The sequence below is a fragment of the Capra hircus genome, chromosome 19 (genome assembly GCF_001704415.2).
Source record: "Capra hircus breed San Clemente chromosome 19, ASM170441v1, whole genome shotgun sequence".
Taxonomy (NCBI): domain Eukaryota; kingdom Metazoa; phylum Chordata; class Mammalia; order Artiodactyla; family Bovidae; genus Capra; species Capra hircus.
The window spans coordinates 51,297,310-51,320,614 of NC_030826.1; the positions used below are offsets into that span (position 1 = coordinate 51,297,310).

Here is a 23,305-nt window from a genome sequence, read left to right on the forward strand (position 1 = left end):
CTTGTCTAAAACTAAATCTTAAGAAGCATGACTACATTTCTACATATACCTCTGCACTTAACAGGTAGGTCTCCACCTAACATCCGTTGACCAACTCTACTATCCGTCAAGTTCAAGTCTGATATAAGGATCAGACGACAGGCTGTGAAAATGTCTGTAAAACCAAGAGCTGCTCACAAAGGTTTTCTACCACTATTTTTAGCTCATAGACACAGGTCTCTTAATATCCACATGTGGAGGGAAGAAGAAAATGCTTTTCTCTAAGAAATAAGAAAAACAAAGTGCCTCCCAAATATTTTCTTAGGATAACAGAATTCCCAAGCATCCAATGAACTCACAGCCATCTTACCTCTGAAACACAGCTACTGTTAGCTAGATGTAAAAGACATCAAGGCTAAATGACGCTCCCTCCCCTTCAGCGCTCAGCTCATCTACACTCCGCTTTCAAACACTGATCCTCTCAGGTACAGAAGTGCTGTTCTTTAGCGGGATTGTTTTTAGTTTAATGTGGGGCCATAAAACAAAACAGCCTCTCCCTGCTTCCCTGAGTGTCGCCTGCCTGAAATAAACAGCATCTTATTGTCTAGAGGAACAGAGGGGCGGCACCCATGTCCGCACACCCCTACTCCTACTGGGCAAGCTGTGGCTATGCGCCTTTCCCCCTCCCTCGCTGGAGCTGGAACCTGGGCCTTGGCTGTGCAGCAGTCCAGCAGGGAGGGCGGGCTGTCACTGCTGGGTTGCACAGTGCATCTTCTACTTGCTTATCCTGGCAACACAGCAAAACCTAAAGGGCCACTTCCGGCACACTCAGGTACATCCTCTGATGTACCTTCCAGGAAGGTAGGACTCTCCCCAACGTGTGTGGAGACTGTAGGCACACAGGTACACAAAAAGGGACTGGCAAGTAAGAATCTGCCTATTTCTCAAGTTTCCAGACCCCTTATCCCTATGATCAGGGCAGTTTCGACCGGCAGTCTCGCCAGTTTGATGTGTGTCTGCAGCCATAAAGCAATGAACTCGTAATCCCCACCCAGCCCCATGCACAGAAGCATGGTTCTTTCCCCTCTTTTTGGGGAGAGTGCACAGAAGGAGCAGAGGCGGTACAGATGTGGGAACAGCTCAGGTTCCTACCCAGCACCTCGGCCTGTTGGGTGGGGTGGGGAGGCGAGTGCAGGCCAATGGTGGCTGCTCCTGCCTGTGAACAGTCCCCAAGTTGAGCCCTGTTCATGCCCCAGTTAATCGTCCTCCAGCCAAGAAGTGGGTGCCATTATCAGCTCCATTTTGCAGAGGAAACTAAGGCCCCAAATGGTTAAGTGACTGCTTGAGTGAAATAGCTGGAATGAATAAGCTGAGGTCATGATAAGTGTAAAACCTTTGATTTCTGGTGACGGAGCACAAAATGCTAAGACCAAGTATAAAACATCGATTGGCTGCCTTCTAAATGGGAGCATCTTTTCAGGTTATTAGAAGGTACCAAGCCCTGCAAGGGGTCTTCCTCAGGACTCCTTTCCCAACCATCACATGCTTCAGGCATACCATCCTGAAAAAGGCAGAACCAACTTGTCATCATGCCTGGATCTCCCTGCCTCACCAGCCAAGCCATGAGTTCAAGTCGAATAAATTGGAAGTCTGATGATGAAAGAAACATTAACACAGACAAAGTACCGCTTCCCACAAAATGCTTATTAACTACAAAAGGGAACAGGGGAAGTTCAGGTACCAACTTAATCAAATGATAAGAGAGCTACATACCCAGCAATGAGATAAATTAAAGTCATGTGCCACCCGATAGGATCCATGGGGGAAGGTGGATCTCTTCCATGACACTCCTGCCAAATAGGCATAAACAAAATGTAATCCCAAAGAACCGTCGGGGACATGCTGCTAAACAGAGGGCCTATAACCTTCTAAGTGTCAAGGTCATGAAGGTTAAGGAAAGACTGAGGCCTGTTCCAGGCTGAATGAAACTAAATTAGGGACAACGTGTGAAGCAGGAATAGTCTTTGTGCCATAAAGGACCTTATGGGGACACGTGGCAACCCTGAAAATGCAACCCAAGGCTTACCTGGTACTGGGACATCCATGTTAATCCCGTCTGTGAGGACCAGGTTGTCATGAAAGAGAAACTCTTATATGTAGCAATCATACATTAATAGATTTCAAAGTGATGGAGCATCATTTCAGCAGCTTACTTTCAAATGAATGAGGAAGAAAACTGCTTAGAGCTCCACATGCAACTTTTGAAAATGTTTTTTCAAAATAAAAATTAACATATAGGCTGCTAGACACCATTACAAATTTGCTGATTCAAATCTCTAAGACTTTCACCCTCCCTTATCCCATATTGTTGAAATCACCATAAGGACTTGCTTTTTAATAAAAGCCAAATGAAAAATTTTCAACTCACTAAAGGCAATATGCCTTGCTGAATTCAAAATCTATTGAAATGATTACAAAGTAGATTCCATATCTAAACTGCAGAAAAATTTTAAGACTATAACATTAAAAAATCTATTCGTTTGCTGGATTTCACATCAAGAAGAAAGTAAGGGATTCTCTGCATTTTTATTAACAATGTCCCATAAATACTGATCAAAGAGACTATGTGAGATGTGAGGGAGGGTTCTTTGATTTCTCTTTGGGGGCAAGAGTGTAGAAAGCAAAGGATCCCTAGAGAAGCTAATGAAAAAAAAAGCCCCTCAGCCCGGAAGGTGCACTTCCCTACTCAGCACCACCCACACAATCCCCAGGAGTGTACACTGGGATCTGGGCTGAGAAGTCTTATGTTAAAAAACCTAACAGAAGAGTAGTAACAGAGGGAGGAAATAGAAAACAACTGATTAAATTCAGCTTTGACAAGGGGTAAATGAAGTGGAAACAGTCAGTGGTGGCTAATAAGAAGTCAATTTCAATCAGCACAGTCACCAAGGGATGGCAGAGAGCCAAGAAAGCATCTAAGAAAACTGGCCACGGAAAACAGCTACTGTCCCTGGGCTGGGAGGACAAGGGGCCTGTGCTGCAGGCAGGAGACTGTGAGATAAAGGCTGTCACCCTAAGATATCCTCAGACAGTGAAATAGGGAAGTAAAGTGGGGGGAAAAAAACCCTATTTCCCAATTCAGATCAAAACAATTTGTAATTTTTACTGTTTAAAGCAGATAAAGGGAATTTCTGCTTTTTGCTTAGACTAGAGAAAGCTGCAGAGAGGTGGGGTACAGATTGCCCCAATCCTACCAACAAGAGAAAGCTGAAAATTCAATGATGGACACAAAGGAAATTCATACTGTGATGGCTTCACTGGTAAATTCTACCAAAATTTACAGAAGAAATAATACCCAATTCAATACAAACTGTTCCTTGAAACAGGAAAGATGGGAATATTTGTCAACTTGTTTAATGAGACCAGCATTATTTTGCTACCAAAACGAGACAAATATGTTGCAAGATGAGAAAACTATTGACCAACAACCCTCATAAGCAGAAACGCATGATTCCTTAATAGAATATTAGCAATCAAATCCAGGAACATATGAAAAAGATAAAACAAGTGAGGCTTATGCCAGAAATTCAAGGTTGGCTCAACAAGATCAATCCATATAATTCACCACATCAACAGACTAAAAAAGAAAAGCCAGGTTATTATCTCATTACATGTTGAGAAAACATTTGATAAGATTCAACATGGATTCCTAACAGAAACTATCAGCAAACTAAGAATAGAAGTGAACTTCTTAACTCAGAAAAGACATCAGGAAAAAACTTTGGCTAGTGTCCTGTCGGTGGTGGGAGCCTAAAGCTTTCTCCCTAATGTTTTCTCTCCAGAAACAAGTGAGGGTTGTGCTGCACCATTTCCAGTCAACAATGTGCTAAGATGCTCTGGGAGGATGATGACAAAGAACAACTTCGCCTCCTCCTGGAAAGAGGCAGGTGGGACTCCGCGTTGCGCAACTGAGGCACATGCGTGCAGGTATCAGTGCTTCAGGGTTTTTTGGTTTGTTTGTTTGTTTAAGTGTATATAACTAGTACTAGGTACCTGATGCAGGGCAAATTTAAAGGAGAAAATTATATAATCCAATAGTCATCATTTAATCAATTTTTCCTGAGACACTCTCTCCACTGCAAATGGTAAGTGAATATATCTAAAATACCTCAAAGGCTATAAAACTGAGAGATGAAATAAAATTTTCAGGTTTACAGAAACCAATCACAGGCCTGCAGTGGCCCAAGACAGGCCCCGCCAAGCCAAGAACCCCATGCAGTGGCCCCTGCGACAGGTGGTAAGGGAGGGACCTGCACTTACCAATCCAGCATTCCAAACGCGCACAAGGGGTGGTCTTGACCACATCTGGAGGGTCCACACCGACATTCAGGCACAAAACTAAGGCAACACTGACAGTCTTCATCTGGAAACACAACAGAAAAAACAAATATTTCAATATGAAATTCACTGATGAGTTTTCCAGTTGTTAAAATGTTCCCAGACATACAGAGCCCTCTGCATTCCCAGTCAGTCTTCAGTCGTCTGTCACCTGTGCCCCTCGGGTATTTCACAATCAAGACAGGGTTTGAGTCAAGCAGGCAGATGGAGACAGGTACATGGCAGGGGAAGCTAGCTTTTCTCAGGCTTTCTTAAGATATACTTCAGAAACAATTATTTGATCAAAAGATGTAAACATTTTAAGACACTTGATACACTGTGCCAAACTACTTCGCAAAAACTCTTGCACAAATTTACACTCTGACCAGTTTATTGCTATTCTTATTATTTAAAATTATTAATTATTTAATGAGAGGAAAAAAGTATCATACTGATTTAGTTTGTATTCTTTAGTATTAATAAGGCTGAATTTTTTTCCAAATATTTGTATCCTTTATCTTCTGTGGATCTTCTACTCATGTTTATACTATCATTTTTGTTTACTAACAGTGATCTTTGCTGATTGATTTTCACAGACTCTTTACGTATTAAAGATGGTGTCCACATTGTTGGTTGTAAATATTTCCCTAGTCTAGTGTTTGCCATTGGATTCCTTCCTCTTTCTTGACATACTACAGCCCTGGGCCCATCAGCTGACACACCTTCCTCCACACCTGCTCCTGCTCAGGTCCAGGGTCTCTGTGTTAGGAAAGGTCAGCCCCATCTACCCAGCTGCTCAAGCCAGAAATCTGGAACTCATCCTTCATTAATTCACCTGTTCAACAACTTGTCCAACCCACCAGGTGCCAATTGCGGTTTTTGGAAACTGAGGACACATTAGTAAATCAAAGAAATAAAAATCCTGGGGCTTCCCTGGTGGTCCAGTGGTTAAGACTCTGTGTTTCCATGATAGGGGGCCTGGGTTCCATCCCTGGTTGAGGAACAAAGATCCCATGTGCCACAGGGCATGGTCCAAAAAAAAGAAAAAGAAAAATCCCTGCCACGAGTGGGGAGGCTGTCATTTCAAACAGGGTGGCCGCGAGGAAGACCACTTGAACCTCTGCTCCCTCCACCTGGGTCCTGAGCGCCAGCGCCCACTGTGACCACCCGTCTAGCTCATTCATCCTGCTCCTAAATGTCTCAGAGTCTGTCAAGTTGACTATCCCGGGTCCAAGCCACCTCCATGTCCAACCTGTGCTCCACCACTTTCCTAGGACCCCCTCTCCTGTCTCCCCCAGTCCAGACTTTCAAACACATCGGCGCACTGCCCTGTTTTTCAGTCAGTCCCCCAAACCTTCAAGATTTACTATGAACTGCTCCACATGCTATTCAAGGCTTGTAAGCTTCAGCTTCTGCCAAACTCCCCACTAGTGTCAGGTCTCGCCCTCAGTCTCTGTCCTCAGTGCACCTGGCATGACCTCTGGGTCTTCAGACACATGGCCCTTCTGTCTGGAGGGCTCCCTGCCTGGTCTCACCAGCTCGGGCTCTCTCAGGCTCAAACTTTCATTCCTTGTGGAGGCCTTCCCAGATCTCGTCAGGGCAGACCCACCCCACTCAATGCCACCCCAGCATCTGTGCCTTCCCCTTGGCAAAGCCAGGTTGGTCCACGTTCCTCTGTGCACCTTCAGCTCCTCCAAGGTCAGAGCTGACACACGGGAGCAGACACCTGACCCAGTGACCATCTGCTGAGTGAGTGACTACAGGGATTTTCCTCTGATATTTTCATTTGCTTCATACCTCACCCTTTTAATCCAGCTGGATGTTATTTTGGTATATGGTACCAGGTGAGAATGAGATGGTTAGATAGTATCACCAACTAAAAGGACATGAATTTGAGCAAACTCTAGAAGATAGTGAAGGGCAGAGGAGCCTGACATGCCTCAGCCCATGGGATCACAAAGAGTTGGACAGAACTTAGCGACTGAACAACAATACAACCAGGTGAGGGTTAATTTTTTCTCAAACAACTACCCAGTGATGCCAATTCCCCCTGTTAAATAACTTACTCAAATTCACAAGTTTGTAGTAAGCATATATTCCACATAGACCGAATTCTATTTCTGGGTCATACCTCACTGACTTAAATAATTTATCCTCACAACATTTCACAGTGTTGGGAAACCCAGTTTTCTTCCTCCCAATTTTTTTTTAAACTTTTACTCAGCTCTATTTATATTCATCTATTTTTTTCCCAAATTAATTGCTGTTCAATTTCTTAATCCCATGGAGATGTTGATTAAAGCTGTTTAACCAAACTGCCTATTGATAACACTAAGTATTTTAAATTGTATTTTTGATCGAACAATTTCACACATGAGGATCTGTCATAAGAAATACAAAATATAATGAATCTTCTACATGTAATGATTTTCTTCACAGCATTTCTTATCATGGAAAACAAGTGGGAACGACCTAAATTTTAGGCAAATGAAGGAATGTTTAAGCACACCATTATATACTCTTAACAGAATGACACTTAAATTCTTAAAATGTTAAATGAATAAAAATGGATTCAAAATACAAAAACATTACATTTAACATATAAACCAAACTTGGCAAGAGATAACATCCTTATGATATTCTATTTTTCCATACAGGAATACAGTTTATTCAGATTTCAAGCTTATTCAAATTTTCTTTTAATTTTTCTCAGTAATGTTTTTACAGCTTTCTTCGCCAAGTCTTGCTCTTTTTGGGGGGCAGGGGGTGGGGGTGGGAGGAGGCGGGGTGGTGCACATGCTGTACGGCAGGCGAGCTCCGAGTTCCCCAACCAGAGACTGAATCCGTGCCTCTGCACTGGAAGTATGGAGCCAACCACCAGACCTCCCGTTCATTTCTTTTAAGATTATTTCTGGATTGTTCATGACTATTTGGGAGCAACACGCTACAAACCATGTATTTTGCCCATAGTAGTTTCTTACTGATTGCTGAATTGTCAGAATAATGTTTAAGTTACTTTACTAAATTCTTAAACATAACTGCTTTTAGGTGATTCTCTCCAAGTTTTGTTAGCATACAAATACACTGTGAATAAGGATGAGTCTAGCTCATTCTTTTTAATAGATCACTCTTTTTCTTTATTAGGTCTCACGGCATTACACAAATCTTCCAAAATCATATTACTAATAATTACAAAATGATGACAGTGATGATCTTTGCACTTGGTTTTAATAAAATTGTCATAAATGTTTCATCATTAAGAATGATGATGGTTACTGATTTGATATAATCTTTATTACATCAAGAAAATATTCCTGTTGAAAAAAGAATTTAAAGTTATATGAGGGAAAAAGGAAGTATTTTTGTCTTTCCTCTCCCAACACTTAAAAAAAAGCATTTATTAATAATAATCTGTCTTTAAAGTAACTGCAACCCTGTGTCCAAAGACATACTGAATAAAGGAAGAGTATCTTCCCAGAGACACAGACAAGAATCTTCTCATTATGAACCATCACAAACAAATTTTGGCTCCTTGACCTAACGTTAAGGGAAAAGGTTGAAAAATAATCAGAGAATAACAAAAATTTTGTTTGTTAGTCATATTTAATTGATCAATATCAACAATTCCATTCAGACAATTGATAGTTTTATAGCAAACTTACTTTTGTCTATAAGTTGCTTAAAACGAGAAGCTTCTGGAAACCTTCCTGTGGTCTTCCTATGGCCCTGGTGAGTAAAACTACTAGCACCTAGCATCTCTGTCCTTTGCTATACTTAAATCAAGGGCATTTTGTCTGTGCTCTATAATGTGGAACTTTGAGGTCTCCATGAGGCGTTGGGTAAACCCGGGAGCAAGTTTTATGTTGCTTCCTAAAAAAAACGTTGCTTTCCTTATAGTCATCTGAGGGCCCTCTGGGCGCAAGAGAAGCCGTCCATGGCCAAAACATTCCGTATGGATCAGGGTCTCTGCTTAAGACTGTCCGTGCCACCACAATTTTGTGTTTTGTCTTCAATCTGCAAAGACAGCCCACTCAGATCCTTCACCTCTTACGAAGCCCAGGTGAAGGACACTACACTGAGGGGTCTGCTCTAAGGCCCACCCCACCCACTGTGCCTCAGCCAACCCCCTGCCTGTTACAGACCCATGAGAAAGGGGTCGAGCCAGCCTTCTGGGCTGACGAGAGCTCAGGAACGCCCACATTACCCCTTTCTCTTACCTCCAGGAGTTAACACCTAGGTCTCAGGCCCAGTCAATACTGACCATTTCTGAGCAAGAATGGCCTCCACATGCCAATGCTGACTCCCTATCTGGCACATGCTATGCAGTCACCAAAAGCCCATGAAGGTGGTTGTGCCCCCACCTTAAGGAGGCACGGAGGGAGTAAGGAATTTGGAGAGGGGCACCAGGACTAAACCCTAGTCACTGGGATTTCATAGCTCCATCGCTGGCATATTTGCTCCATCTCTCTGGGGTCAGGGAGGTGGTGCAGGGTGAGGCAGAGCATTTATGCAGCATTCCTGTGATCTCTGGTCATAATCCTATTTCTCCCACCTCATCTGACACTCTAGAAAAATTGCCTTCCCTCTACCCCTAAAACTGTAGTTAATGAACTCAGTAAAATAAATAATTTCTAATCTCATTATAAAAAGTACGACCTCTGAGGCTCTCAAAGTCCTTAGACAGAAATACTAATGGAAGCACAATCATCGCTCTTTACTATCCTGCGAGGTGGCTTCTGGGCCTCCCCTCACCAGGCCTCCACCACGTGCTGTGTTCATTACTAACCAAACATTACTGACAGCAACAGTTTCTCCGTGACTGCTTTGAAGGTGAGCAACAGGAGAGCAGGGCCCTCAGAAAGTGTGAAATTAGTTCCACTCCATAAATGAAGACATGAAAGGAATTAATTTAATTCATCCTGGCTTATACAATACACACCTACCCTATATCCTGCCTTTTAGAAAACAAGGGGAAAGTCTCAAGAATACACTGATACGTGAACTAGAAACACGTATTTGGCCTAACACTTAGCTACCAATTTAATTCCACAATTGGACCAAAGACATTACCAGCAACTGCCCTCAAGCCAATCAAATATGTCTGAGCTCCCCTGCAAACTATAATGGCATTGGCTTGATTTCAAATGTGGTGGATTTTGAATTCTTAGCTATACCCGAAAGTGTCCTTTTCGTATTTTATTTTCATTTCTATGGTAACCTCATTCCAAAAATTCTAGATTCATGTTTTTTAATAATACAGCATTGAGAAAATGTAAGGGCTACCAACTTCAGTGTGCAAAAACTGCATAATAGTACATAAAATAATCATTTTGGACTTTAAAACAGTTCCTCCCCAATGCCATACAATTGAAGATGACAGTGTTATATCTCTAGAGGTTAATTTTGCATTTGAAAAGATCATCATTCTGAGAAGCTCTAAAACACTGGGATCACTAAAAACAACCTTCAACATGCTGGTTTACTCCAATCTCTCCTGAACAACTTCCTCACCCTGAAATGATGCCAATGATCTCTTAGGCCCCAAGATTTCTCTGATCCTAAAATTTTGACTCCAGGATTGGCCTCTCCAGCCATACAGGATATATCCCTAAAGGCACGGAGCACGCTGCCTCAGGATTCTAAATTCAACCCAGAGGTCTCAACACTACCTTGGAAGAGGCTTGGTACAAGGGGCGCCTGATGCTGTTATAACAGCCTGGGCAGTTTCCTGTACGATCCTCTGGCATCAGAGTTTTGAAATTCACAACTTTTCTAATTTACAAAAGGATAATATGGTATATATCCCATATGGCATATAACACACAGAGAAGGGTCTGGAGTAACATTCTATTCAAAACTATTAAAATTTCCACTGAAATGCACAAATACCCACTATCCAACAACCTCATACCAGCTCACAGCCCAGTTTTGCCCTCAAATGAGTTGTGAAAACATTCTCAATATTCAGAGCTTTTTGGATTTGAGAACTGGAGATGGGGGGTCTGTGGACCCAGATCACTGCCCCTACTGAAAGCCTCTGTATACGACTTGTCATCTGCTGATTAAAAATACATTAATGCCTGCCACCTAAGAATTCAAAACAAAATCACAAAGAATTCCTTTATTCGTTTCTTTCTATTCAATTATCTGATAAACCATATATTTTTTAAAAGACAGAGTGGATCAAGCTTGAGTATAAATTCACAGGCTGCTGTGCACAATGACATCTAAGCTGTTATACAGAATGAAGAAATCATGTAGGTTAAACTGGCCAATCACTGCTTTCTGTTCCCCAAACCAGGCGTCTGACTCACTTCTATTCCTTCCGACATAAACAACTGAGTGTCATGGAGAATAAACAGAAAGCAAGACTAGGGTTTGCCATATACGCCACAACATTCACTATTCCCCTGTTCATCTGAGGCAAAGCCACCCAATTCCCAGCAGTACTCATTAAGATTCAGAGCATCAAGCAAAAACTTTGAGCAGAGCCGAAGCTATACAAATACATAATTTATAAAGAAAGTCAGAAACTAGAACATACAGCAAACAGAGTAGATGCACCACAGGAAAAGCAGGGGAATCACGTTACCGAAGGAAAGGGAGAACTGGCTTGCCTCCCAATTCTCATCCCAAAGACTGCTAGAAAGAAATGAACAATAAACCTAGCAAGAAGCACATCAAACGGAATTTTTGCAACCAAGACCCGTAATACAAAACAAGATCTTCATCACCAGCAGCAACTGTATGAACTTGGGCAATCCTATTTGTCTGTTCCTTTGTTCATTTCAGTGGGAATTGGCAATGAGGGAGCGGTTCTTTAATGTATGAGCTCAGTTTGTTACCTTGAGCCACCGGCCTAATTTGGGTTTAAACACTCTTTTTTGAGGCCAAATTCTGTTTATAGTTCCCTGTCTAGATTTTCCACTAAATCCACCTTCACTCCTGTAAAATAGCCTAATAAAAAGGGGAAGACACAGGAGGTAACTCTTCAACATGGGGAATCAGAAAGTCTCATCCAGAGATGTTGTCTCAGATGGGTGCAGAGCTCTCCCCTTCTCCCCCTCCCACTCCATCTGAATGCTGAGGACACGTGGAGCAAGAGTACTTCCAACATCGGACACCCTTGGGAAATTTAGGTTGCTAAAAACCAAATTAAAGAACTGCATACAAAATAGGTTGATTACAGAGATCATAACTGCTTTAAACAAGCCAAAGAAATCCCTTCTCAAAGGAATACTACACTGATTCTTTTTGTGATTCCTTCATGAAACAGATGGTCTCCCCTTGGTGCTACCTTTGCAAACCTGGGCGTCTGTGATGGGGGCTCTACACGCCCCCCTGGTCTGAGGAGCCAGTCTACCTGCACTAATGAGCTGAGTGAGGAACCAAAAATGACATCCTTGCCTTTTCTTGCAAACCCCTTTTGGGATGAAACTTCAGTGTGTACACACACATACACACACAATTAACTCTTCAGTCTGCTCCCTCATAAAGTGAAAATAAAAATACTTGTCACAGAGGGATAATATAAAGAAGTTGTCTATACTGAAAAATTAACTTTAAATAAGTTGACAATATACAATCAATTCTGTTGAGGCCTCAGGGTCTGACTTGAGGGCACAGGTTAAAGAACACTCTGGGTCGTGTGCTGGAACATCTACAGGTCGCACAACTCTGCTGGGAGCTGGCAAACTTTGTAACATGGGCACTAGATACAGATCTCAATGAACTTATTAGAAAAGACATCTTTTCAAAGAATGTTAAATAGCATGAGATATACCCAAACATAATCTGAGTGGAGAGAGGAGGTACACAACCAGATCTGTAATTCTTATTTCAAATATGCAAGTACGCGTATGCTGAAGACACAAAGTTAAAAAACAAGATGTCACAAGTAGTTCTGATCTCCGGGGAGTGGAAAGTATCGATGATTCCTCTTTTTCTCTTTCTACCTGGTCCTGCTGTGTGTGTATTTTCAAAGTTTCTACCATGAATATACATCATTTCTATAAGCAAATGGAAAGGTAATAAAAAGTATTTTATCACAATAGTCAAGGAGTTTTTGCATGTGTGCATAGACGTATATATCATCTTTATTGTGTCCTGAAAATAAAGACAGTAGCTTGTTTGGTTAGCTGAAGCTTAGACTAGTATCCAAGGCAACGAGTGGGCCAGGATCGTGTGAGGAAATGCAATGTGGGTGATTCCCAGGGAACCTACGGGGACAGCACTATGCTAACCAAACTAAGCATGGCCTCGTAATCAACAACACACCTGGTCTTAGCAAAGCAGGGAAAGCAAATGGCTCTAGTCTATGTCTTCTCCACGCCTTCCCAGGTTAGGACACAAAATAAGGCCCACTGCTAAAATTGCTTCCATGGGAAAAACAAGATTTTCCAGTTCAATAAATGGATTGATTTCAAGGCTGTTTGGAGGTTTGTGTCATTTGATAAAACACTGAACTGCTGCTTTACCATTCCTAATGTAAATTACAATTAGCAGCAGCAGCAAGAGACTGAGTCATTCATTCAGGACTAATTTTTCATCCCCTCTTCATTATCCAGCATATGTTACCCACAGTACAGACTTCACAAAAACAATTTCAAGGCAAACCAAAGCACACAGAGCTCCCATGCTGGCCGAAAAAATATACCCAAGGTAGTTGGAACACCTTGATAACAGGCATTTCACCACTGAAAGACTGAGGATGCTACGTGTGGCTGTTTTCTTCTAGCCCCATCCAGCCTCTTGGTTGGGCCACCATATGACATGAAGCCACTCTCAAAGGTCCCACAGCTCCAAGCAGAGAGTAGTGCAGATTCTGCTAATGGAGACCTTGAAGAGCATCAGCATCAGGAACTGGCAAGTGGGCCCCACTAAGCCATCAAGGCAGAAGCGTGGCTAAACAGATGTTTTTCAGGAAGACTAACTCATGACAACAGCTAACATTTACTTCGGAAGGAAGAGGTTGAAAGAAGGGAAATCAGCCAGGAAACTGCTACAGAGAAACAAGAAGACGTGTTCTGGGTACATGCAGGGAGACTGGGAAAGAAAGAAACCTCTATTTCAAAGAGAATAGGGGATAGCATGTGCTGCTAAGTGGATGCTGGAGATGAAAGGAACAAGGAAATCAAAGGTCCTGCATGGCTGCAACTCTGTTAATAAGCCGTCACTTAAAAGCACACATGGGTAACCACGTGGTAGACATCTGCCATCTGACTCCCCACAACCTTCTTAACACTTTCTATACGTCTTGATAACCTATGTTGTGGGCCCCACCTTCCCAAAGTAGAAAGTAAAAACAATGGTCTCAGACTCTCTTGCAGCTAAGGGGCCAGCACGTGGCCTGGGCTCCTTCAGACAGATACATCTGCCTAAGAACCAGGTTCTGAATCCAGTAATGCCAAGTTATCCCTCCACAGGGAACTCTAGTGGCTGAGGCACCTGGCTCTGGAGGGTGGCAGCCACACAGTTATTGGGTTCATACCAATGTACCAGTGGTTCAGCAGCTACAGAAGCCCCCTTGGGGTCTTCATAACCTCAGGGTCTGGCCCTGGGTCCTCCCAGGGATCTTCAACACATTTCTTTTCTGCTTAACCTCACAGCATGCATTCCAATGCCTATAACTAAGAATCCATAAGGCTCTTTAGGAGTGAAAACATTCAGAGGGCACAACGATCATTGGATTTAACTATATGGGCATCTTATACTAATCACTGCTAGAGTCAAGATTGCCGGGAGAAGTATCAATAACCTCAGATATGCAGATGACACCACCCTTATGGCAGAAAGCAAAGAACTAAAGAGCCTCCTGGTGAAAGTGAAAGAGGGGAGTGAAAAAGCTGGCTTAAAACTCAACATTCAGAAAACTAAGATCATGGCATCTGGTCCCATCACTACATGGCAAATAGGTGGGGAAACAATGAAAACAGTGACAGACTTTATTTTGGGGGGCTCCAAAATCATGGCAGATGGTGACTGCAGCCATGAAATTAAAAGATGCTTGCTCCTTGGAAGAAAACTATGACCAACCTAAACAGCATATTAAAAAGTAGAGATGTTACTTTGCCAACAAAGGTCCATCTAGTCAAAGCTACGGTTTTTCCAGTAGTCATGTATGGATGTGAAAGTTGGACTATAAAGAAAGCTGAGCACTATAAGAATTGATGCTTTTGAACTGTGGAGTCCCTTGGACAGCAAGGAGATCCAACCAGTCCATCCTAAAGGAAATCAGTCCTGACTATTCATTGGAAGGACTGATGCTTAAGCTGAAACTCCAATACTTTGGCCACCTGAAGAGAAGAACTGACTCATTGGAAAAGAACCCGATGTTGGGAAAGATTGAAGGCGGGAGAAGGGGATGACAGAGAATGAGATGGTTGGATGGCATCACCGACTCAATGGACATGAGTTTGAGAGAGCTCTGGGAGTTGGTGATGGACAGGGAAGCCTGGCGTGCTGCAGTCCATGGGGTCGCAAAGAGTTGGACATGACTGAGCAACTGAACTGAACTGATACTAATTACCAACTCAGACATCATCAAACCAGGGAACTAAAGACACAGTTTTGCCAAGGTACTGTTATCCCAACAAGTGGCACTTTAGGCTCCAGTCTGACACAGACTAGCTGTGTCTAAGCAAGGGAAGAAGGAAATGAAAGGTAAGAGCTGAATCATCACTGAACCATCACCACCAAGAATCTTCCTGAGTCCTAACACAGTCATTCTGAAGGCACCAAAAGTTGTATCTTAACCTCACAGTAATTTAGATCTAAAACTGGGTTCTTGCAACTCCTTTCCCTTTGATATAAAAATGGAGCCCACTAAATTCTCAGCACAGCACTCCCTTGCCTGCCCACCCTGCATCTCTTACAAGTGTCCTATCCTAATAAACTCTTCCCTTACCTCTCATCCTGCCTCTTGCTGAATTACTTCTGCACCAAAACAGAAGAACCTCTGCTCTACTGAGCCCTGAAATGTGCTCTATGGTTTCAGGACCATGGCCAGGGCCATGCACAGCAAAGACTGCACACCTGCCAGGAGATGAGCTTCAGCGTCATCTACAGGGACAGGGCCCACGGAGGGTCCCTGGCTCTGAGGAACTGTGGTGATGTTTAGGTACTGTGGAATCTGAGTCGCTTTTTGGTCCTTTTATAAATATACATACACACTTCTATATATTGGAAACAACTATTGGCTCTAAGTGGAAGACCCAAAGGTTTTCACTATACCCATCTTTCAACTCTTCCACTTGTATGAAAGTTTTTCAGACTAAAAGCCTAGAGGCAATCTACATTGAAAAAATGAAAACTGATCACAAGAATCCAAGCAAAAATATACCCCATGGCTTGAAGGTAGTTCCCAAGTAATAGAAAGCATTTTTGTTTCCATGAGAGGACAGTTCTGGAAACCATTCTCCTCAGCAGACTGCGCACAGAGCTGCCTCACTCTAAAGGTCAACAGAAAAGGCAGGGGGCCTGCAACATCCACACAACTTTCCCGTTCAGCTTAGCTGATGGGAAGCGCGACAGTAGCCTGAGCCCAACACTGAGCCTGGAGGTCACAGAACTTTACAGGTTTCCCTTAAGAAGTGAGTTCTAACTCATTGAGGACGGCAGTACTTCCTGTGGCCTTCTCTTTATCAGTAAATCTAGACTCTCCCTCAGCTCCCATCATGTGAGTTAAAGGACCACTCAGGAAGCTCTACCTCACATGCCCGCCCTCTCACAGACTGAGCTGCACGAGAACCACAGACACATGGGTGCAGTGTGAGAGCACCACCTCCTGCCCTTCCCCAGGCAGAGGTCCCACACGTGGCACCTCCCCAACCAGCTCCCTCCCTGCACCAGCACCACCAGCAGGACCCGTCAGTGTTCTGTAACTAAATAACTCACAATAGCAACCAAACACTTGCTCATTTTAATAAGCTAAGGAAACTGACAACGATGGAAACATTCCTCAGTACAAGAACAAAATTCAGTAATGCTTTCCATCTATATCATCATCGTGTTGTATAATCAAGCTTCTGCTGCACAAACCAATACTAGGAAACATTTCATATTTTGCTTAGTTGATTGTATAATGAGAACAGTAAAACTGAACAAACATGTGGAGAAGAAGGGAGGAGGGAGAAGAGGGGAGAGAAGGAGTGGGGAGGCCAGTCCTGCTGGGAAGTCTCTTCCCCTGCCGAGTGCCCTCACCCTCCTGCCCTCTGACCTCTCCTCGTCATCCCCCACACCTGCTCCACGTGTGCCGCCTCCTATGAGAGTGAGATGCACTGACGATTACCCAGCTCTAAGTCTGGACACTTCACCCCAATCTAATGTTCTCAGATTAATGTCCACACATCCCATCTCCATCCCCTGGGTTCAAGCCTCAGCCTGGCCCCCCTCCATGACTCCAGTGGCTGCCCTCCAATTCCAGCTCCTCTAATACATCTCCATTTTTAACACCATGGATGCCTTCCATACTGACAGCCTAACTATGCCATCCCATCACCCTGGACAGCAGTGCATGGCCCCAAAGGATCACTCCTTTACATTCATATATGCAGCCAATGGGCTTTCCTGGTGGCTCAGATGGTAAAGAATCTGCCTGTGATGTGGGAGATCTGGGTTGGGAAGATCCCCTGGAGGAGGGCATGGCAACCACTCTAGTATCCTTGCCTGGATGTTCTAGTACTCTTAGGACGTTCGCTGGCCTCTGTCTTGAGAAGCGAGAAAATTAGAAACAACCTAACTGGACGCTTGTGCATAGAGCTCTTCTCCACAGGGGACAAATGAAAGATTTGTACTGAGATATCAATGAGGCCACAAATATTACTACCTTTTTTCAAATGAATGCAAGGACTGGAGAAGAGTTTATAAAAGCTATGAACATGAAGGGCAGCACAGAGACCCCTCTGTAGGAGAATGAGTAGCCCACCCATGAAATCACCATGGCGATGAGTCCAGAAGGGACAGAGAGCAGACGGGAAAATCTGAATCAAGCACATTAGGAAAGATTTCCACTTTTCCGGGAAGAACCACTCCACCCCATTCAATGCTGATGAGATGACAACTGGAAACAGAGACTGTACTGTATGCAGTGTCTCCTCAGCTTCCGCGTCTCTGGCTCAAGTCACAAGCTGCCTCACAAGTTTCTGCTTTGCTGCTTTGGGTGCCTTAGTCCCAAACTTGGATCCAAGAGTATGAACTATGTCATCACATTCTTACAAACTCCTTCCGTGTCAAATGAAACACCATGTCAAACAAAAGTTAGCACAGGATACAGACCTACTGGACAAACCGACTATTACACACTGCAGACATCTGAACTATTACCATCTACCTGAGTGCCTCTCAAAAGCAGCCACAAAAATCCCCTGGCTAGAAACAAGAACCTTCATGCTCTTGTAAGAGCAAATTATGCTGTGCTTTGAGAATATCTAATGAACCTGTGAACACGATGACCCGCTCCCCTGCTGAACCCCACCTTCCCAATCCCACCTCTGTGAGAGCCCATTCAAACAAGAAAAAACATCATCAAAATTCAAATTGCATGGAGCTTCTCTCCAAAATGCCTTCTACAGAAGAGTTCTTAGATACCAGCACCATCAAAGATGAAAAGATAAAAGTTAAAAGCTACACAATCTAAGACATGAGTCAAATAAAATACAAACCTGGGTATACTTCTCCTCATCACAGAGAAGCACCACAAATGGTCCCATAATTAGCCATAAGCCCGAGGTGTCACACACCCCCCTCGATGACCACAAATGTACTAGCCTATAAGAGGACCCGCAGCTGTTAAGGCAAACATTTAAAACAAAAAGCTGGAAACTAACAGTGCCTGCTAGCATTTGAAGAGAGGAAAAAGGGAAACTGAAGAAGAAAATTTTATAACAGATACAGCCAAAAAGATAAACGCATTTCTGTTTGACATTTTTTTTTAACATTTGCAAAGTAACGATAGGTCACTCCTCTATTACTGAGTCCAATCCTAACTTGAAAGATGTGAGAATGAGGACATGCCAGGGATAAGCAGATTTCCTGAAAATAAAATGTAAATATGAATAATATGAATGTAAACAAAATAGCTGCCCCACAGAAATTGCTTCCAGAGGACCCTGGTTTCCAATGTGTGTTTCTTCACAACCTGAATCCACATTAATAAACTCTTTCCACCTAAGACAGCACGAACTAACATTCAAACTAATCTGCCCAGCCTTTAGTTTTAAATGGCAATACAATGAAAATGATAACAACCATAAATCTTATCAAAACTTAAATTTATAGTGGTCCCAAACAAATAAATATTATATTTTAGTAAACTTCCTGGCCAAACTTCCCAAAACACTGCATCCCAAAACAACAGGGCAGCTGGTTGATGGCCAGAACCCTCGTAAGAAAATTTCAAGTAGCTTGGCAATATTACTGAAAACGTCATACCACATACCTTGTAAACAGAGGGAATACACGACTCATAAAAATGCTTCTGCTAAGATGGTGCGGTCAACCTCACTCAGTAACTGACTACCCTACACAAGATCACAGCCATCTAACACACTGCAAGCCCTCTCCATGGAGAATCACAGGTTTTACTGCAAGTTTCCAGACTTCCATGTGTTGCGCTTTTGCTTTTATTCTATCCAATAAAACCAGATGTTTAAGAAAGTAAGTGGGGGGTGGGTATAAGGGTCGATTTCTTTTTATACAATCAGAAAATCCATCTGAATCCCGCTGTGACACTGCAAGAGAACCCCAGAACAACCCACTTAATAATAAGTTGTAAAAGTTTAAAATCCTAGTATCCTTCCCCTAATCTGAGCAACTTTTAGGCTACAACAACTTCAAAGGCAGAATAGCCAAGTCCAACTTCTACCATGTTTTATTTAAAAATAAATAGATATATATAAATAGATTATAAACAAGAGAACAAAGAATCATGATATTGACCCTTTGCCAATTCCAATCAAATAATTTTGAAGAAAAAGTCGATGCGCTCTCAAAGGTAGATTTGTGTAGTGTTGAGTGCCTCTCTGTAACAGTCTAACAATCAATTAATCCAGCTGGAAAACAAAGTGAACAGAAAGGATTACCATTGAATTCAGGTGCAAGTCGCATATTTTCTTTTTCTAACCCCCAGAAATCGATGGACATGAGTTTGCGCAATCTCCGAGAGTTAGTGATGGACAGGGAAGCCTGGCGTGCTGCAGTCCATGGGGTCGCAAAGAGTCAGACAAGACTGAGCAACTGAACTGAAATGAGTTGCATATTTTCTCTCTTTTTCTGACCCCCAGGCACACACACAGAGAGGCCATTTACAGAGCTCCTGATGAAGGTCCTCATAACCCCCTAGCTCTAACTTCTGAAATATACATAAGCTAAAATAAAAAAGGGATAGTTGTCACCAGAACAGATGTTGCAGGGTTTTATCTCTAAGCGCTTCATGGGAAGAAATCGCACTCACCAAATGGCAGTCACCACAGAACCAAGTGCACCGCTGCTGATTAACGTCCACCACACTTGAGAAACGAAAGAGAGAAGAGCAACCCTGTGATGGATATTTTTAATTAAAACCTTCAGTTTTCAGTAATAGCTAGTTCCCTCTGCTGATTTTTAAAGGCTTTTATTCTTGAGCTGTGTGCTCCAGCCCTTAGACAAGCTCTCCCACACGCAGGGAGGGCACACACATTCCTGCTTTAGGTGGGAGAAGGGAAATGCTGCAAGCGTTTCCAGTGTCACGTGGCTGAGGTGTATGTTTTGCCCCAATGCAAGCACTTCACGTAAAGCATTATATGGCAACAACAGCAGCACAGAAAGGAGTCTGTCTTTGGTGGCTGGAAATGCTGGTGTCAGGTTGAGAATTCTCCCACATTCAAAGAACTTAAAGGTCATTAAACACCATTTTTGTTTCTATAAACCAGCAGCTCTCAACCTTTTTGGTCTCAGGACCCCTTTACACTCTTAAAAATTACGGTAGATATCAAAGAACTTGTCTGCCAATTATAACAATATTTATCATGTGATAAGTTAAAACTGAGGATTTTTTCATTTTTAGTAATTCACTTAAAATTAACAATTATAAGTCTATTATGCATTAATATAAATGATATACTTTATTTTTAGAAATCTATCTCTCCAAACAAACAAACAAAATTTTAGTGAGAAGTGTGGCAATGTTTTTATTTTTGCAAATCACTTTGATGTCTGACTTAATAGAGAGCAACAGGATTCTCTATCTGCTTTTGTATTCAGTCTATTGTCGCATATTCCTTTTAAGTATACAAAGAAAATCCAACCTCACCTGAGTAGGAAGCTGCGTATATAGAGAGAGCCTTCTCAAATAATTGTCAATATTTTTTGATACTACACCAAAACTCAACAAGTGGTAGTTTCTCAACATTTGCAATGTAGACTCTGAAGCCACTTCAAGACCCTTTTCCTATTCTGTTTCACTAAATTCCAGCATTTTACCTTGTGCTCTAAGTGGCTCATTAACCCACATGTGATTTTGCAACATCATGAACTGGTCACCTAGAAAAGACTGGGTCACCGAGGGGTGTGGACCTTCCAAATACTGACACAACTCATTCCCCAACATCAAACCATCACGTTCAGCACCATCACGATTGGTCTCATCTGAAAAGGCTTTAGGCAGTGGGAAGCTGTCAAATGCACAGTGGCAGATACAAGTTTTTCAACCATCTAATTTTCAGTCAAAGCTCAAATTTTATCATTGGTTCAGTTGTTTCCCTTGAAGCAACAGCTTACTTTCCATTTTGGAGAAAATTCTTACAGTTGTTCTTTCAAGGAAAAATAGTGGTGGTGGGGGTGGGGGGTGGGGACCAGTTCAGCTGACAACTTGACTGCACAAGCGCTTTTCATTGAGATAACCATCAATCTCAATATGCAGCAGAAGTGCTTTTGGCATATTGTAAGTGGTCTAAAGGGTCAAGATTTAACAGTCTCTTCCCGCTTCATCTTAATTAAAAGCAGCATTATTTTTTTACTGCAAGCGTGAGACTAGGAAGAACACAATGTCCAGCCCAGGGTGGGGTGGCTGCCTGACTCACACTCAGACAGCAGCTTCCCCTGCCACTCCTGTACCATCTGTGCACATGTTAACACAGGGAAAAGCCACCAATGTCTCAGTAACTGACCTTACAGAACCTGGAAGGATCATGGAGGACCCTCAGGAAGTCTGCGAACACACTTTGAGTACTGTAGTACTGAGTTTGTAGGAATATGAAAACATAATGCACTGAATCTTCTTTATTTATCACAAGACTTGCAAGAATACTTAAAGTGAATGTTCCTAGAGAGCTGTTTGCCCCAATAAATCAGGAGATTTAGTGTTCTGTCAGGACACTAAATAATCATGGAGGAAAATGGAAAGTTACCAAGCTACAGCTTACTAAGATCTATTGGGTCAGAGATGGCAATAAATGATCTGTCCAATAAAGGTTATTTTACAAATGACTTGCTCACTTGTGTGATACTGTCCCATCACCTCTCCCACAGTGCACATCCCAAATCTGCCCTCCTCTTGCCATCTTGCCACTACCACCTCGGGGCAAGCCACCAGCAACTCTTACCCACAGACCAGAGCAGCCTGAGTCTCTCCTACCTGCCCCTACAATGCATTCTCCAGTCTCTTAAACAAAAACCAAATGACACCACTCCTCTGATAAAACCCAGAAATGGACCCCTAACACACATAAAACAAAGTCAAACTCCTTACCAGGGTCCACAGGCCCCAGAATGACAGTCCAAGACAAATGCTCTTTAGCCTCACCAGCTAACAGCGAGTCTAGCCTTCTTTTTATTCCTCTCCTGGGCCACACTCACTCTAACCTCAGGGCCTTTATATGGGAAGTAGATGAACAGATCACAGCTGGGGAGGACAGGGTAAAGCTGCACTGGTCAGGGGAAGGCATAGCCATGCATGCACAGAAAAGAAGAAAAGCTGAGAATAAGCGAATGAGCATCAATCACAAGCAGCTAGGGGCAAAGTAGATAAACCCAAAGAAAGTAAAAGGAAGGAAATAAAGATCAGATATTGACAAAACAGAAAATACATACAGAAGAAAAAACTGACAGCGACACAAACTGGCTCTCTGAAAAACACTAAACTCCAGTGTAATACCTCCCAACCTTCTTTTCATCACTGACCCCTGAAGAGTCCTTCTAAACATTTTTTTCCTAATGGATCTCCCCATAAAATTCTAATACTGCAGAAATACTGTACACCAATGGTTAATTTATGTTGATGTATGGCAGAAATGAAACCAATATTGTAAAGCAATTATCCTTCAATTAAAAAGAAATAAATTTTAAAAAACTGTGTGTGTGTTTGCACACGCACATGTGTATACAGGAATACACCAACTTTACCATATTAACAAATTTAAAGAAAAGGAAAAAGCATATGATCACGTCAATATATGCAGAGCATGTATGTGCATGCTCAATAGATGCAGAACAAGGATTTAAATAAAGAGCACTGCAACATATACATTACCATATGTAAAACAGAGAGCCAGTGGGAGTTTGACGTATGATGCAGGGCACCCAAAGCTGGTGCTCTGTGACAACCTGGAGGGATGGGGTGGAGAGGGAGGTGGGAGGGGGGTTCAGGAGGGAGGGGACACATGTATGCCTAAGGCTGATTTATACTGATGTATGGCAAAAACCATCACAACATTGTAGAGTAATTATCCTCCAATTAAAATAAATAATTATTTTAAAAGAAAATTTTTTAAAAATGCTTTAATTTAATAGCCACTTAATATAAAAACAACTCTTGAACAAGAAAAAAAATTTCTTAACTTGATCAAGACAGTCTACAAAAAAGTACAGCAAAAATCATCTTTCACAGTGAAAGACTGAAAGTTCCCACGTTGAGATAAGAAGCAAGCTAAGAATGTCCCCACCCCTATTCAACACCAATTCTGGTCAGTGTAGC

The 23,305-nt window shown here is 42.5% G+C and overlaps 1 protein-coding gene across 2 annotated transcripts in view; it reads right to left on the reverse strand.

Moving 5' to 3' along the window:
* RPTOR (regulatory associated protein of MTOR complex 1) overlaps nt 1–23,305 on the reverse strand; it is a 322,789-nt gene that overhangs the window by 246,994 nt on the left and 52,490 nt on the right. For both annotated transcript variants that reach the window (XM_018063632.1, XM_018063633.1), the window contains exon 2: nt 4,300–4,402. In XM_018063632.1, the coding sequence (XP_017919121.1) occupies nt 4,300–4,402 (103 nt within the window). The remainder of the gene's footprint in view (nt 1–4,299; nt 4,403–23,305) is intronic.